General features: G+C 40.9%; 1 protein-coding gene across 3 annotated transcripts in view; it reads left to right on the top strand.

Annotated features, from left to right (window-relative positions):
- Positions 1 to 1,040: 1,040 nt before the first annotated feature.
- LOC109969800 (potassium channel subfamily K member 13-like) overlaps positions 1,041 to 11,728 on the top strand; it is a 15,794-nt gene continuing 5,106 nt past the window's right edge. Inside the window, exons 1-3 of one of the 3 annotated variants that reach the window (XM_020616969.1) lie at positions 1,041 to 1,834; positions 6,919 to 7,122; positions 7,213 to 7,700. In XM_020616969.1, coding sequence (XP_020472625.1) covers positions 1,498 to 1,834; positions 6,919 to 7,122; positions 7,213 to 7,700 — 1,029 coding nt within the window. In that variant the 5' untranslated portion in view covers positions 1,041 to 1,497. Of the gene's footprint in view, positions 1,835 to 1,978; positions 2,035 to 6,918; positions 7,701 to 11,728 lie in introns of all 3 variants that reach the window. The other 2 variants (XM_020616970.1, XM_020616968.1) reach the window with 2 other exon arrangements.

The raw sequence follows: 11,728 nt of genomic DNA, 5'->3' as shown, positions 1-11,728 counted from the left end.
CTTTTATGCTTTCAGTTGTTGACACTTTAGTGTCATGTCTGTCTAGTTTCTCATGAATGTCCTTGTCCTATAAGAAAACTGCCCCATGTTATTGCCTTTACCCATTCTCCCTTTCCTAATTAATTCTTAATTTCACGACTTTATGAATCTAACAGGAAGGACTGCCATGAACATGAAAAATGAATTTAAAAAATATTGAGCTCATCGTCCATAAAAGGGATTTCCTCTTGTTCGCATTGCCAAGAAGGATTGGACTTCTACCACATACAGTCATTTAAAAGTATCTTTTCAAATAGATGTTCAATGTAGAACAGATTTCCAAGCACTCTGTGTTGCTGTAGTCCACAGGGAACGATTCCAAAGCACTGCCACCATTGCCATTAATGTTACATTCACTTTTTTTTTTTGTCTTAACTTCATCCAGTGGTGGTGTACCTTTTTTGTAAGTGCCCACATTTTTATTTAGTAATCTTGGCTCATGTGCAATATTAAATCGGACAAAAAGCTAATGATTATTATAGCTGAAGTTTGTAGCTTGCTTAGTGCAGGTTTAATTTTAAGAAATAGTTGATGGCATTGTTTAAAAGTGAAGTACATAATAGTTAGCCCGCATGTCTTTATATTAAACAGGCTCTAACTTTACATCAAGACAATGTAGATAAGTGGGACCTAGAAGGCTGCTGTGGCTCTGTCCGTGGTGCTGAAATGGCTTTGCACACGCTATCGTTTTGGTAAATTCCCAGTTTTACAGAAATAGCCCTTTTGTTGTCCTTGTGATCCTGAATAATTTATTTCTGACCGTTGCTCCGTTATGACATTTGCTCACATCGTCCCCGGGTAAGCATGGACAGGCGCATGAATCCCTCATCAGAGCTCGGAAAGGTCAGATGATATTGATCTCAGTATGCAAACGCGCTCCATATTGTCAAACTCAGCCCCCCCACCCAAGTTGGGGTCAGATCTAACATCTTCAGGTCAGTTCAGTACTAATCATCAGATTCTGTTGCTATGACGCCTTTAACGGGCGAAAATGCGGAAATTAGCAGGTTTGTCCAGATAGACTTGGCATACAGTGATGAATGGACAGGGGTTGTAAATTCGTCCGTATGCTGGTGGTCAGTCTGCGGTGCGTAAAACGCGCGCTCTGGGGTGGGCACTTTGTTGGAGAGGCAGGACCAGAAAGCGCAACAGCACGATCATCTGCTGCGCGGATCTCTCCTCCTCTCTGAGCGTCTTGGCAACCTAGACCTAAATGTACAGCCGACGAACAGAGAAGTCGTTAAAGGAGGCGTTTGGCTGAGTGGTTTGCTCGTGAGCAAAATGCCAAACCCACAGCCGTGGACGATTAAATTATAGATTACCTGAGCACTTAACTGTATTGCTCAGGACTTTTCTGTTGTCTTGTTAGCGTTTCTTCCGAGGACTGTGCGTTTAATTCATGATAACCATGCCACAGGTCCCTCGCTGCAGGCGCACCGCGGTGACAACAGAAACATAATGGCATGTAGGAGCGGTTGCTGCTGCGGCTCCGGTCCAATAAACGAGGATAACGCGAGGTTCCTGTTACTAGCATTGCTCATAATCATCTATCTGCTGTGTGGGGCCGCCGTCTTCTCTGCGCTGGAACAGCCAAAGGAGCGAGAAGCGAAGGAGCGCTGGGTGCAGAGGTTCGAGCATTTCAGCCAGAAGTATAACCTGAGTAAGAAAGACCTGAATAACTTCCTCAGGAATTACGAGGAGGCGAACATAGCGGGTATCCGTGTGGACACTATCAGACCTCGATGGGACTTCACCGGCGCTTTTTACTTCGTGGGAACTGTGGTATCAACCATTGGTGAGAAGGAGACACAGACATCTGAAAAGCATTTGAAATATTCATTTTAAAATGTAGGCTACTAGGCCTATTTAACTTTTGTTTTAATATTTGTATTTGTTGTGTTTCTGTTCTTTCCTTACAATTTGACTGTGTCACCAACAGGCCTAGTGTCTGTTCCAGTTTCCATTTCTTAGCAAACAGTATAACAACTTATCAAGGTCAGTTATTGTCAGTATTAAGGTCAGTAAACTGTTTTTACCCGCTCACTGTACTTTGTCTTGAAATTTTGTTTTCAGGAAACGCATATGAAGTCCAGAAAGCAGCTCAACTTGTGTGCAACAGACATTTTCACATGGACATTTTTAACTTGCCAAAGTGGGAAAAGCATTAATGTTTGTTGTGGTACCACTGTTTGTACTGGAAGTAGCGAACACAATGAGGCCAGAATTAGTTAGTTACACAAGTGTTTGACAAGTCCCCCTGTCTGATCATGTATATCCTAAGCAGACATCCACAGGCAAATGTTTGAGACAGTCGGTTTTGTAACATTTGTTATTCATAGTTTAGAACCTGATATTTGTTTCTGTGGGTTAAACAAAAGGGGAGGAATGCAGTTTAATGCCTATTTTAGTACAAGATCTGTACCTGACAGCTCCATTTCAGCACAACCTGTGCCCAGGACTGTTTGAAAGCACTGTGGCATCACCACTAGTATGCAAGAGTAGAAAAACAAAGTCATTCTTCTAGGCAATTATGCACAGTGACAACCTATTGATCTTTTGTTGTTGATACCTCTGATTTGTACTTAAATAATGTTTTTTTCAGTACCTGCTGGTTAGCCCCATTTTAGCATCTTTGATTGAACTGATTAATGAAAGCCTGGGGGACTCCTGTTGGCCACTCCACCTTCACCTCCTCCTCCTCTGGTGTCTCCTCACATGGCTCCTCCTCTTCTACTTCCTGTCCTTCCTCATATGTGTCTTTATCTCCTTCCTCTGCTTCCTCCTGGTTGCCTGTTTGTGATGAAGACAGCTCTGATTCTGAGTTCATGTTTTGCTCTCGTTCTCCGTCCTGTTGTGATGTTTCGAGCTTGCTGACTAGAATGGACAAAGGACATTGGTTATTGATTAGAGATTAGTACTCAAGCATTACTGTATTAGATTAAATGAACTTTATTGTCATTGCCCATGTACAAGTACAAGGCAATGAAATGCAGTTTAGCATCTAACCAGAAGTGCAATAACAGCAGTGAAGGGTGTACAGTAACTACAGTATGAACAGTCAGAACTAATTTACCGATGGATATGTACAATTGATATTTACAGTAAGATATAATGTACGATATACAACAGACTATGGATTCAAATTACAGTAATGGACAAGGTACATTAAGCTTAAGGAACACTAGTGCAATGGAATGAGATGGGATGAAACTGTTCAATGGATGTAAATAGTGCAAAGATAAAGACAAATATGGAGTATCTGCATATGAACAGTGTGCAAATGAATACAGAGCAGTATCCTGTGAGTAGAGTATGTGCAAATTAGCAGATCACTTCAGTGTTACAGGTAACAGAAGCGTATTGCATGAGTCCCGGGAGGAGAGATGAGAAGGGGTGAGGTGTGTGTAGTGGTATAGAGGAAGGCAGTGGGGGGTCAACAGGGGACAGAGTACTGTACAGTAAGGAGACAGTTGTGGGGAGGAAGCTGTTCCTTAGTCTACTGGTCTTGGTCTGGAGGCTCCTGAAGCACCTCCCAAAGGGTAGGAGGTCAAACGGTTTATGAGCAGGGTGAGAGGAGTCCTTGAGAATGCTGTGAGCACGTCGGAGATAGCGTTCCCTGTGGACACCCTCAATGGCTGGAAGTGGAGTCCTTGTGATGCGTTGGGCAGTTTTCACCACCCACTGCAGCGCCTTGCGGTCGGAGACAGAGCAGTTTCCATACCAGACTGTGATACAGCTGGTCAAGATGCTCTCGATGGCACAGCAGTAGAAGTTCACCAGGATGGCTGAAGACAGGTGGTTCTTCTTCAGTGTCCTCAGGAAGAAGAGGTGCTGGTGAGCCTTCTTAACCAGGCTGCAGATGTTGGTGGTCCAGGACAGATCCTCTGAGATGTGGGTCCCCAGGAATGTGAAGCTGGAGACATGTTCAACAACCATCCCATTAATATGGATGGGGTCGTGTGTGCCTCCTTTCTCCCTCCTGTAGTCCACAATGACCTCCTTGGTTCTTCTCGGTGTTAAGGAGCAGGTTATTGTCAGCGCACCACACAGCCAGGTGCCGTACCTCCTCCCTGTAGGCTGTCTCATCATTGTCGCTGATGAGGCCAATCACCATGGTTTCATCTGTAACTTGATGATGGTGTTGGAGCCATGCACAGGCCTGCAGTTGTGGGAGAAAAGGGAGTAGAGGAATGGGCTCAGCACACAGCCCTGTGTGATGACTGGCCTTCTGGCTGTTTGACAGGCCCTATAAGTAGATGACTTGTCTAGAACATCATCAGGAACTCTAATAATAGCAGCCCAGGGCTATATTATGTCAATTTTCTTAGTGATCACATTTTATAGGATGATCTTCACAGTGGCCAATGAAGAGAAGAGTAAGATTGCTCCACTGATTTCTGAATCCACTGACAGAATTTTCAACTTGAATTTCGTTCTGTTTCAAAGAAACTGTTTCCTCTGTTGTCCTTCTGCATGTTACTCTGAGACCTCTGACAGAAGGTTGACAACAACCTGATTTTTAACCACAAACTTGGCTACATCTTTTACTCAAGGAGCCTTCTTAGAAAAGAAGATACTTCAGCTTCCTGCAAAAAATACTGCATGTTGTAAAATCTCGTTTGTTACTCTAAACCCAGCTGTCTGAAGTCAGCGTGAGACTATGGAATATTTTAGTCAATCAATCTAAGTAATCAGTCTTTTAATCTTCTTGTTATCTTGCACCCTCATCTCTCAGTTTTTGGTATATAGTTTGAGGGAAAGCTTGTTTCCAATAGAGAATCATTTACATCTTCTAGGAGAGTAATGTGTGTGCCAGAGCTTGCATGGATACATGGAAGAATATAAGATCACTGAATCTGTTTAGTAGAGTGTGTGTGCACTTACACTAACTACTGCATATGTGTGGTCAGAACAGGTGCACATACAAGTTGTCATATTTAGAGTTTCAGTCTAAAAATACTTCAATGAGAAGCAAAACAAACTGCAGTATAAGATTATGATTTAAAAAGAAATCTTGATAAAAGAGTTATTTTGCAACTCGGTGGTGTGTTGTGGTGCACAAATTTAAAGCTGAAGACTCTGGATTTCATTATGAATTTGCACATCTCTGACTACAAAAAGCAATAGTGCAGAGGCTCACAAGTACTGTAGTATTTACACATGTCCAGCAGGCTAAACTAATGGACAAAATGCAAGTTTATAAAAGCAAAGCTGGCATAATTAAACCTGGCGCTCAGAGCATGATCAGACACACCATCCTGGAGAGTCACTATGTACATTAAGTAACATGAAGGATATAATTTAAGTGTTCATGGCATGCTCATTTCCAGACATTTAATGTTTAATCTTGGGAACCTCTAGATTATCTTTGCACCCATCATAACTCCAAATAGTCTGTAGTTATTTCAGAATGATAAAACCAGAGAGCCTCCTCCTGAGAACGAGAGAATAGTTCATGAACGCACACAACTCCTGCTGCCGGTGTTGTGTTGAAATCAGTTTTCTTATCGAGATGTGTTCCCCTAACCTGAATCCTAACATTATCCTAACCACATCCACTGAGGGGGACGCTACATGAAACCAAGTTTTGAACAGGGAAAACACATCTCAACGGGGGAACACTTTTCAACAGAAGACCAGTCAGGAAGTCAGGACAATGCATAAAAGAAAAAGAAAGCGAATGAGCAGACTTCCCAAAAATACAGACTGCTGCTTTAAATGTTCTTGAGTGAGTGAGGTTGCATGTGTGAGCAAAAAGTCAGGGCTGTGTAGCACAACCCAGCAACCCTAAGCTCCCGCCATGTTCCACACAGTCATCCTGACACAGATGTCACACTGACACAACGGCACACTATTTTCTCTAATTTGTTTCATGCATATCTTATTAAACAGGTCAAATGACTCATCAACATTACATTTAACCAGGCTTACAAAACAAGGAAAGAAAAACCATGTCTATAAAATGAAGCCCATTTGGTTTTATGGCTGTGTTTGGGAAAAAAAAAAAACTCCAGCTCAATTAGCACCTTGAAAAACAGCTTGAATGTGGAGGCAATCAAGTCCTCCACAAGAAGCCTGCCTCTGGCACAGTGGCAATTAGATATGCAGTTATGCTCAAGAGTATGTTTTTCATGACATGACACTGTAACATTTATCTTTGTTGTTCTAGTGAAAAGGGCTCTCGTGATGTAAAAATTTACAGTAGCTGAACCTGTAAATAATTAAACATGCGGCACATAACTGTAATCATCGACTGAAAAAGGAAAGTGGGGAGGCAGATAGTGCTTCATTGAGCTTTCACTATTAAATGAGGGATGAAAAGGAGACTGCTGAGATTGGTGCAGTCAATAGAAAGAGCTCTCACTTTGACTCCTATTTTATTCATCTGCCATTTCACAAGTGCCAAAGGAAATGTCACACACAAACAGCGTCTCAGTTCCCCTTGAGTAAAACCAGGTAAATGGGTTTGAACCCTTAAAAATAAGAGAAAATGATCAGATTGCGATAAGAGGCAGCTCCACTGGGTCTTAAAGTTGGCAAATAACTGTGGAGAATACAGTAACACTTACAGGGACTGCTGTGATGTGCTTGAACTCAAAATACCTCAGCTCTTAAAAGTGTGAGTGACAGAAAGAGAGCGTCACCAATGGCAACCCAATGGAGTGAAATTGTTGTATGCATATAATTTTTACTTAGAAGAAGTTAACAGGACTTAATCATGTTTAATAATGACAGAAAGGATGTGTTTGAAGTCAATAAGAGTAAACACACTGAGGACAAAAAGTACTCTACTTGTGTTTGCCTCATTTTATCTTATTATAATACTAGTATGACTATGGAGATTTCTTCTTAATGCATAATGTTTTGTGCGTATCCCAGGGTTCGGGATGACCACCCCTGCCACCATTGGAGGAAAAGTCTTCCTGATGTTTTACGGCCTACTTGCCCCCCCAGCCACAATCCTCTTCTTCAATCTCTTTCTAGAGCGTGTCATCACCGTCATTGCAGTCGTCCTCAAGTCCTGTCATGCACGCCGCCATAATAAGGCAGTACTCCCGGAAAATGGCCGTAGAGTCCCTGAGGGTAACAGAGCAGGTGGCACTGCAGCAGGAGGAAGAGGTGAGGATCGGGGTGGCTGGAAGCCTTCAGTCTACTGTGTCATGTTCATTCTAGGAGCAGCTGCCATCTTGGTGTCCTGCTGCGCCTCGCTCATGTACTCAGCAGCTGAGGGCTGGGGCTACCTGGATTCGCTCTACTTCTGCTTTGTGGCCTTCAGCACCATCGGTTTTGGAGATATGGTGAGCAGCCAGAGGGTTATCTACGAGGGCCACGCCATGGCCGCCTACCGGCTGGGCAACTTCTTCTTCATCCTGACTGGCGTCTGCTGCATCTACTCCCTCTTCAATGTCATCTCCATCGTGATCAAGCAATTCCTCAACTGGCTGCTGAGGAGGCTGGAGGTCCCCTGCCGCTGCTGTTTCCCCAGGAGGGGTCACCACCCACACCGGCATCCCCGACAAAACGTAGTGGCCCCGGTGCACCTGCGTGCCCGTAGAGACCCCTCCATCGAGACAGACGCTATCAACGAGAGCGAGACTGACACTGGGCGCAGGATGTCTGGGGAGATGATCTCCATGAGGGACTTTCTAGCAGCCAACAAGGTGAGAGTTGTAGGGTTGGAGCATGTTGTGGCTGACAGCTTGTTCGACATTGCACTGATGTATTCACATGTCATTACAGGCAAGATATTTAGTGAATTGCAGGAGTAATTTGATTTAACTGCTCACATGAGTAACAGACAGATTTAGTCAGTAATCTTGTTTCTTTGTATTGTATGTTAATTGCTGTCATTAAAATTTATTTCATTATCTCATCATAATAAACTCTACTGAATATTGAATATAACTTTATGGAAAAAGGAGTATCATGAGCCATAACATACATGTCACATATAAAATGATGACATGTGCATAGCTATTAAAAGTGACAGTAACATTTTTGTCTAAATAGGATTACAAAATAGGCAAAACAATCAGTGAGCAGAACATAAAGACATATCATGATTATTAACGAGTTAACAAGTGTCTCCTACCTACCTCCTACCTGGGGGGCTTTCTGTGTAGAGTTTGCATGTTCTCCCTCTGCCTGCGTGGGCTCTCTCCGGGTATTTCGGCTTCTTCCCACAGTCCAAAGACATGCATCTTAGGATGATTGAATCTAAACTGCCCACAGGAGTGAGTGTGAGCATTTGTAGCTGTTTATCTACATATCAGCCCTGTGAAAGACTGGCAACCTGCTCAGGGTGTACCCCGCCTCTCACCCAATGTCAGCTGGGATAGGCTTCACCCCCTCCGTTAACTTCAACTCAAAAATCATTTGTTATATCACAAAATTAGTTTTAGGCAATAAATACATTTATGGTGCTTTTAAATGCCCCCACCCTGTTTATTTTTGATGAATTCTGCCATCAGCAGGTCAGAGTATTCAGTGAAATATCTGAATTTCAGTCATCTCAACAATTACTGGGTGGTTTGTCATGATGGTGGCTTGGACATTTGGTAGAGCCATAAATCCTTTTACTGATCATAGAAAATAGAACATGCTTGAGAATCATTATGTTTTTAAATTATCTTTAGTATCAGAGTAATCCATTGATAGTTGTAGATTGCAAACAGAAACTGCTAATAGCTAATTTGGCATAGCTTTAATAGTGTCAAGTTGCCATTATCTAAACAAATATAGGCTTGTTATGGGGGGGGGATACCTGTAGCTGACACCAACAGTCCATTAGATGAGCTTTAATGAGGCCTTGCTTTCCTAATAGTTACATTATTTGTTGTCGTACTAGTGCTTAGATGTGAACCTGTGTCTATCTATTAGATTTGACTTATTCAATTTTTACACAAAACTCTAACCTCACAGCTAGCTGATAAAAGCAAAAGGATAGAGAGCGCTTTCTGCAGACAAAATTTAGAGAGCCACTTTACAGTAAAATACATCACTCTGGACCAGATTGAAATCACTGACAAGTGCAAGTAATGTTAAAATCTATTTCTCCCTAGAGAAGTAAATTTGCATACACATTAAAAGGCAGATTCAAATATGTTGCACCTAAAATACTCACAAAAGACAACACTATGAGTTTCTGCTCTGAAATAAAAGAACACGTTGTCCAAGATTTGATTCAGCACCAGAACTGACAAGTACAGGAATGCATCCTAGTGAGGTAGCTGGAATAGAACATCACATTACAGTGTGCTGGCTGCCACCAAATGTAACTGCAGCTCACAGTATTGTCCTTTCTGTCCATAGAGGTTTATAATTTCAAACCTAGTAATTGCAAGCTACTGATTTGTTCAGCAATTTGTATAATATATAATAAAATGAATGAAGAGAAATAAAAATGACATGATTATCTAGCTAGCCTATCTGAATGCTCACTCTAAAAAGACACCTTTACAGTCTGAAAAACTGGATTTGTGCAGATTGTTCTTGTGGAAGTAAAGATAAGGGAGAAAGGGTGGGGTGGGGGGAAAGAGCTGGAAACCAGAAAGTTCTACAAGTTAAAGTGTTAATGTTGTCCCTCAGAGGAAACTGGCCAATCTTTTCATTTTCAGTCAGAAACAGTTGATGGACTCTAGGCAGAATGTAGCGGCAACAAAAACCTGTAATTTGTTAGAGCCTCCAGAAAAACATTTCCACACACAGTGTTCTTTTTATATGCTGTCTTGGTCAATGGACCAGACACTTAAAATGAGGTCAACAGTTCAGGTTCAGAAAGGTCAATTTACAGAGAAAATAAAAGCTGTTCAACATAAAAACTGGCATTTGTACACAGTGATGTCAAATACCTATGCAAATTACTATTGTATGTCATCATCTCAAGTTTCTTACATTAATTTCTGTCTGTTCACAAACATTTTATGAATGATGCCTGTTGTTTCTGTGATAAAAAAACCAAACATCTGCAGCCATGCTAGCAGGTATGTGAGGCTGTACCATCGACTGTATAAAACATAGAAGTGAAGCCCCTGTGACCCGATTGCCCCCTGGCGGCTGGTTGCAGTATAAGTTATAAACTGCACCTCCATGTTAGTCGATGGGACATAAGTCAAACTAAAAACTAAGTACAAACTAAGAATAAATCAGATCAATTTTTCAGTGGCTTTTGGTAGATATTATCATGCGGATGTGTGTACAAATGGTTGTTTTTCTGGCAAGGTTGTTTTCTTAATATAAGTTTTGTGGTTAGGAGAAACTTCAAACCCTTTACAGAACAGGATTTTAAAATTATTTCTACTACAGTAATATTGCACTTACCATCACATATTCTGACTTGCATTCTGCACTAAACTATTTTATCAAGGTTTTTAATGAAACTTCAGATAAACAGGCTCCTGTTAAAAAAACAGATAAAAATAGGAATAATCCCTGGTTTTCAACTGACTTGAATGCTACATACCAAAAAAAACTCTCCTGAAGAATAAGGTAAAAAGAATTTAACTAGTAATTGTATTCTGAATCCATGTCAGTCTGGCTTTAGACCTGGTCATAGCACTGTGACAACGGCTTCAAAGGTTGGCGATACTGCACAGGCTTTGGATAGAAAACTAGATTGTGCTGCTCTTTTTATTGATTTATCCAAAACCTTTGATTCTGGGGATCACAACATTCTTTTGCAAAAACCTGGCCGTTGCCAGCAAAGCTGTAAAAACGGTTCCTGGAGAGAACCGAAAAACAGCCCAGGAAATACAGGCCATAACAGCAGTGCAGGCCTCTGATGATCTGGCATCAGAAATGACCTTACAAGAAGATCTGCAGGAGAGTATTGAACAAATTGTCTCTTTGCTTAGAAATAGTAGTTTTGATTTATTTAGATTGTAAACCAATCAAGACAATTAGTGTTGATTTTAATGTTATATGTTATTGCTTGCTGTTGTGCTGTAACCTTTTTAAACTTCTATATAAAATTCCTGAAAGGGTTTAATACAAAAAAAATGAGATGAGGTTTAATACTCAATTTTGATGTTATTAATATTTTTATGATTTTAGTGGGTTTACACTTTTAAGTGGTAATGGTTAAAGTTGCACATACAGGCACACAAACATTATGCGTGTTTGATTACACAGCAATTCACAGGGTTGACAGGAGACCAACACTGAGCTGCTAAAATGATTTTTAGACAGTTATATCAGAAAACATTTTATATAAAATATCCAGCTGGTTACTTATTACATAATACACACTATCATTTGAATTTCTACAGTGGGAAACCGTGGATGAGTAAGGGATTACAGAATGCATGTAAAAAGAAGAATGTGTTATATAAGGAATTCATAAAGTACAGATCAAAGAAGGCGGAAGAAAAATATAAATCATATAAGAACAAATTAATTGCGATATTGAGGAGATGTAAGAAACAATATTATGCTAAAGTATTAGAGGATAATAAAAATAACATGAGAGGTACTTGGAATATATTAAATAAATTGATTAGAGACAGTACCAGCATGAGTAACTACCCTCAGTATTTCATGGATAATGATACACCGGTTAATAGATTGGAGGATGTAGTAGATAAGTTTAATAGGTTCTTTGTGAATGTTGGTCCTGGTTTAGCAAGAAGCATTTGTACAGATGATACATCCGTCACTATAAATAACAATACAATTGAAAGGAATATGTGTT

This window comes from Monopterus albus, unplaced genomic scaffold, assembly GCF_001952655.1.
Source record: "Monopterus albus unplaced genomic scaffold, M_albus_1.0 scaffold182.1, whole genome shotgun sequence".
Lineage (NCBI taxonomy): Eukaryota > Metazoa > Chordata > Actinopteri > Synbranchiformes > Synbranchidae > Monopterus > Monopterus albus.
The sequence above is the reverse complement of the archived record's forward strand: the minus strand, read 5'-3'. Positions and strand labels throughout refer to the sequence as shown.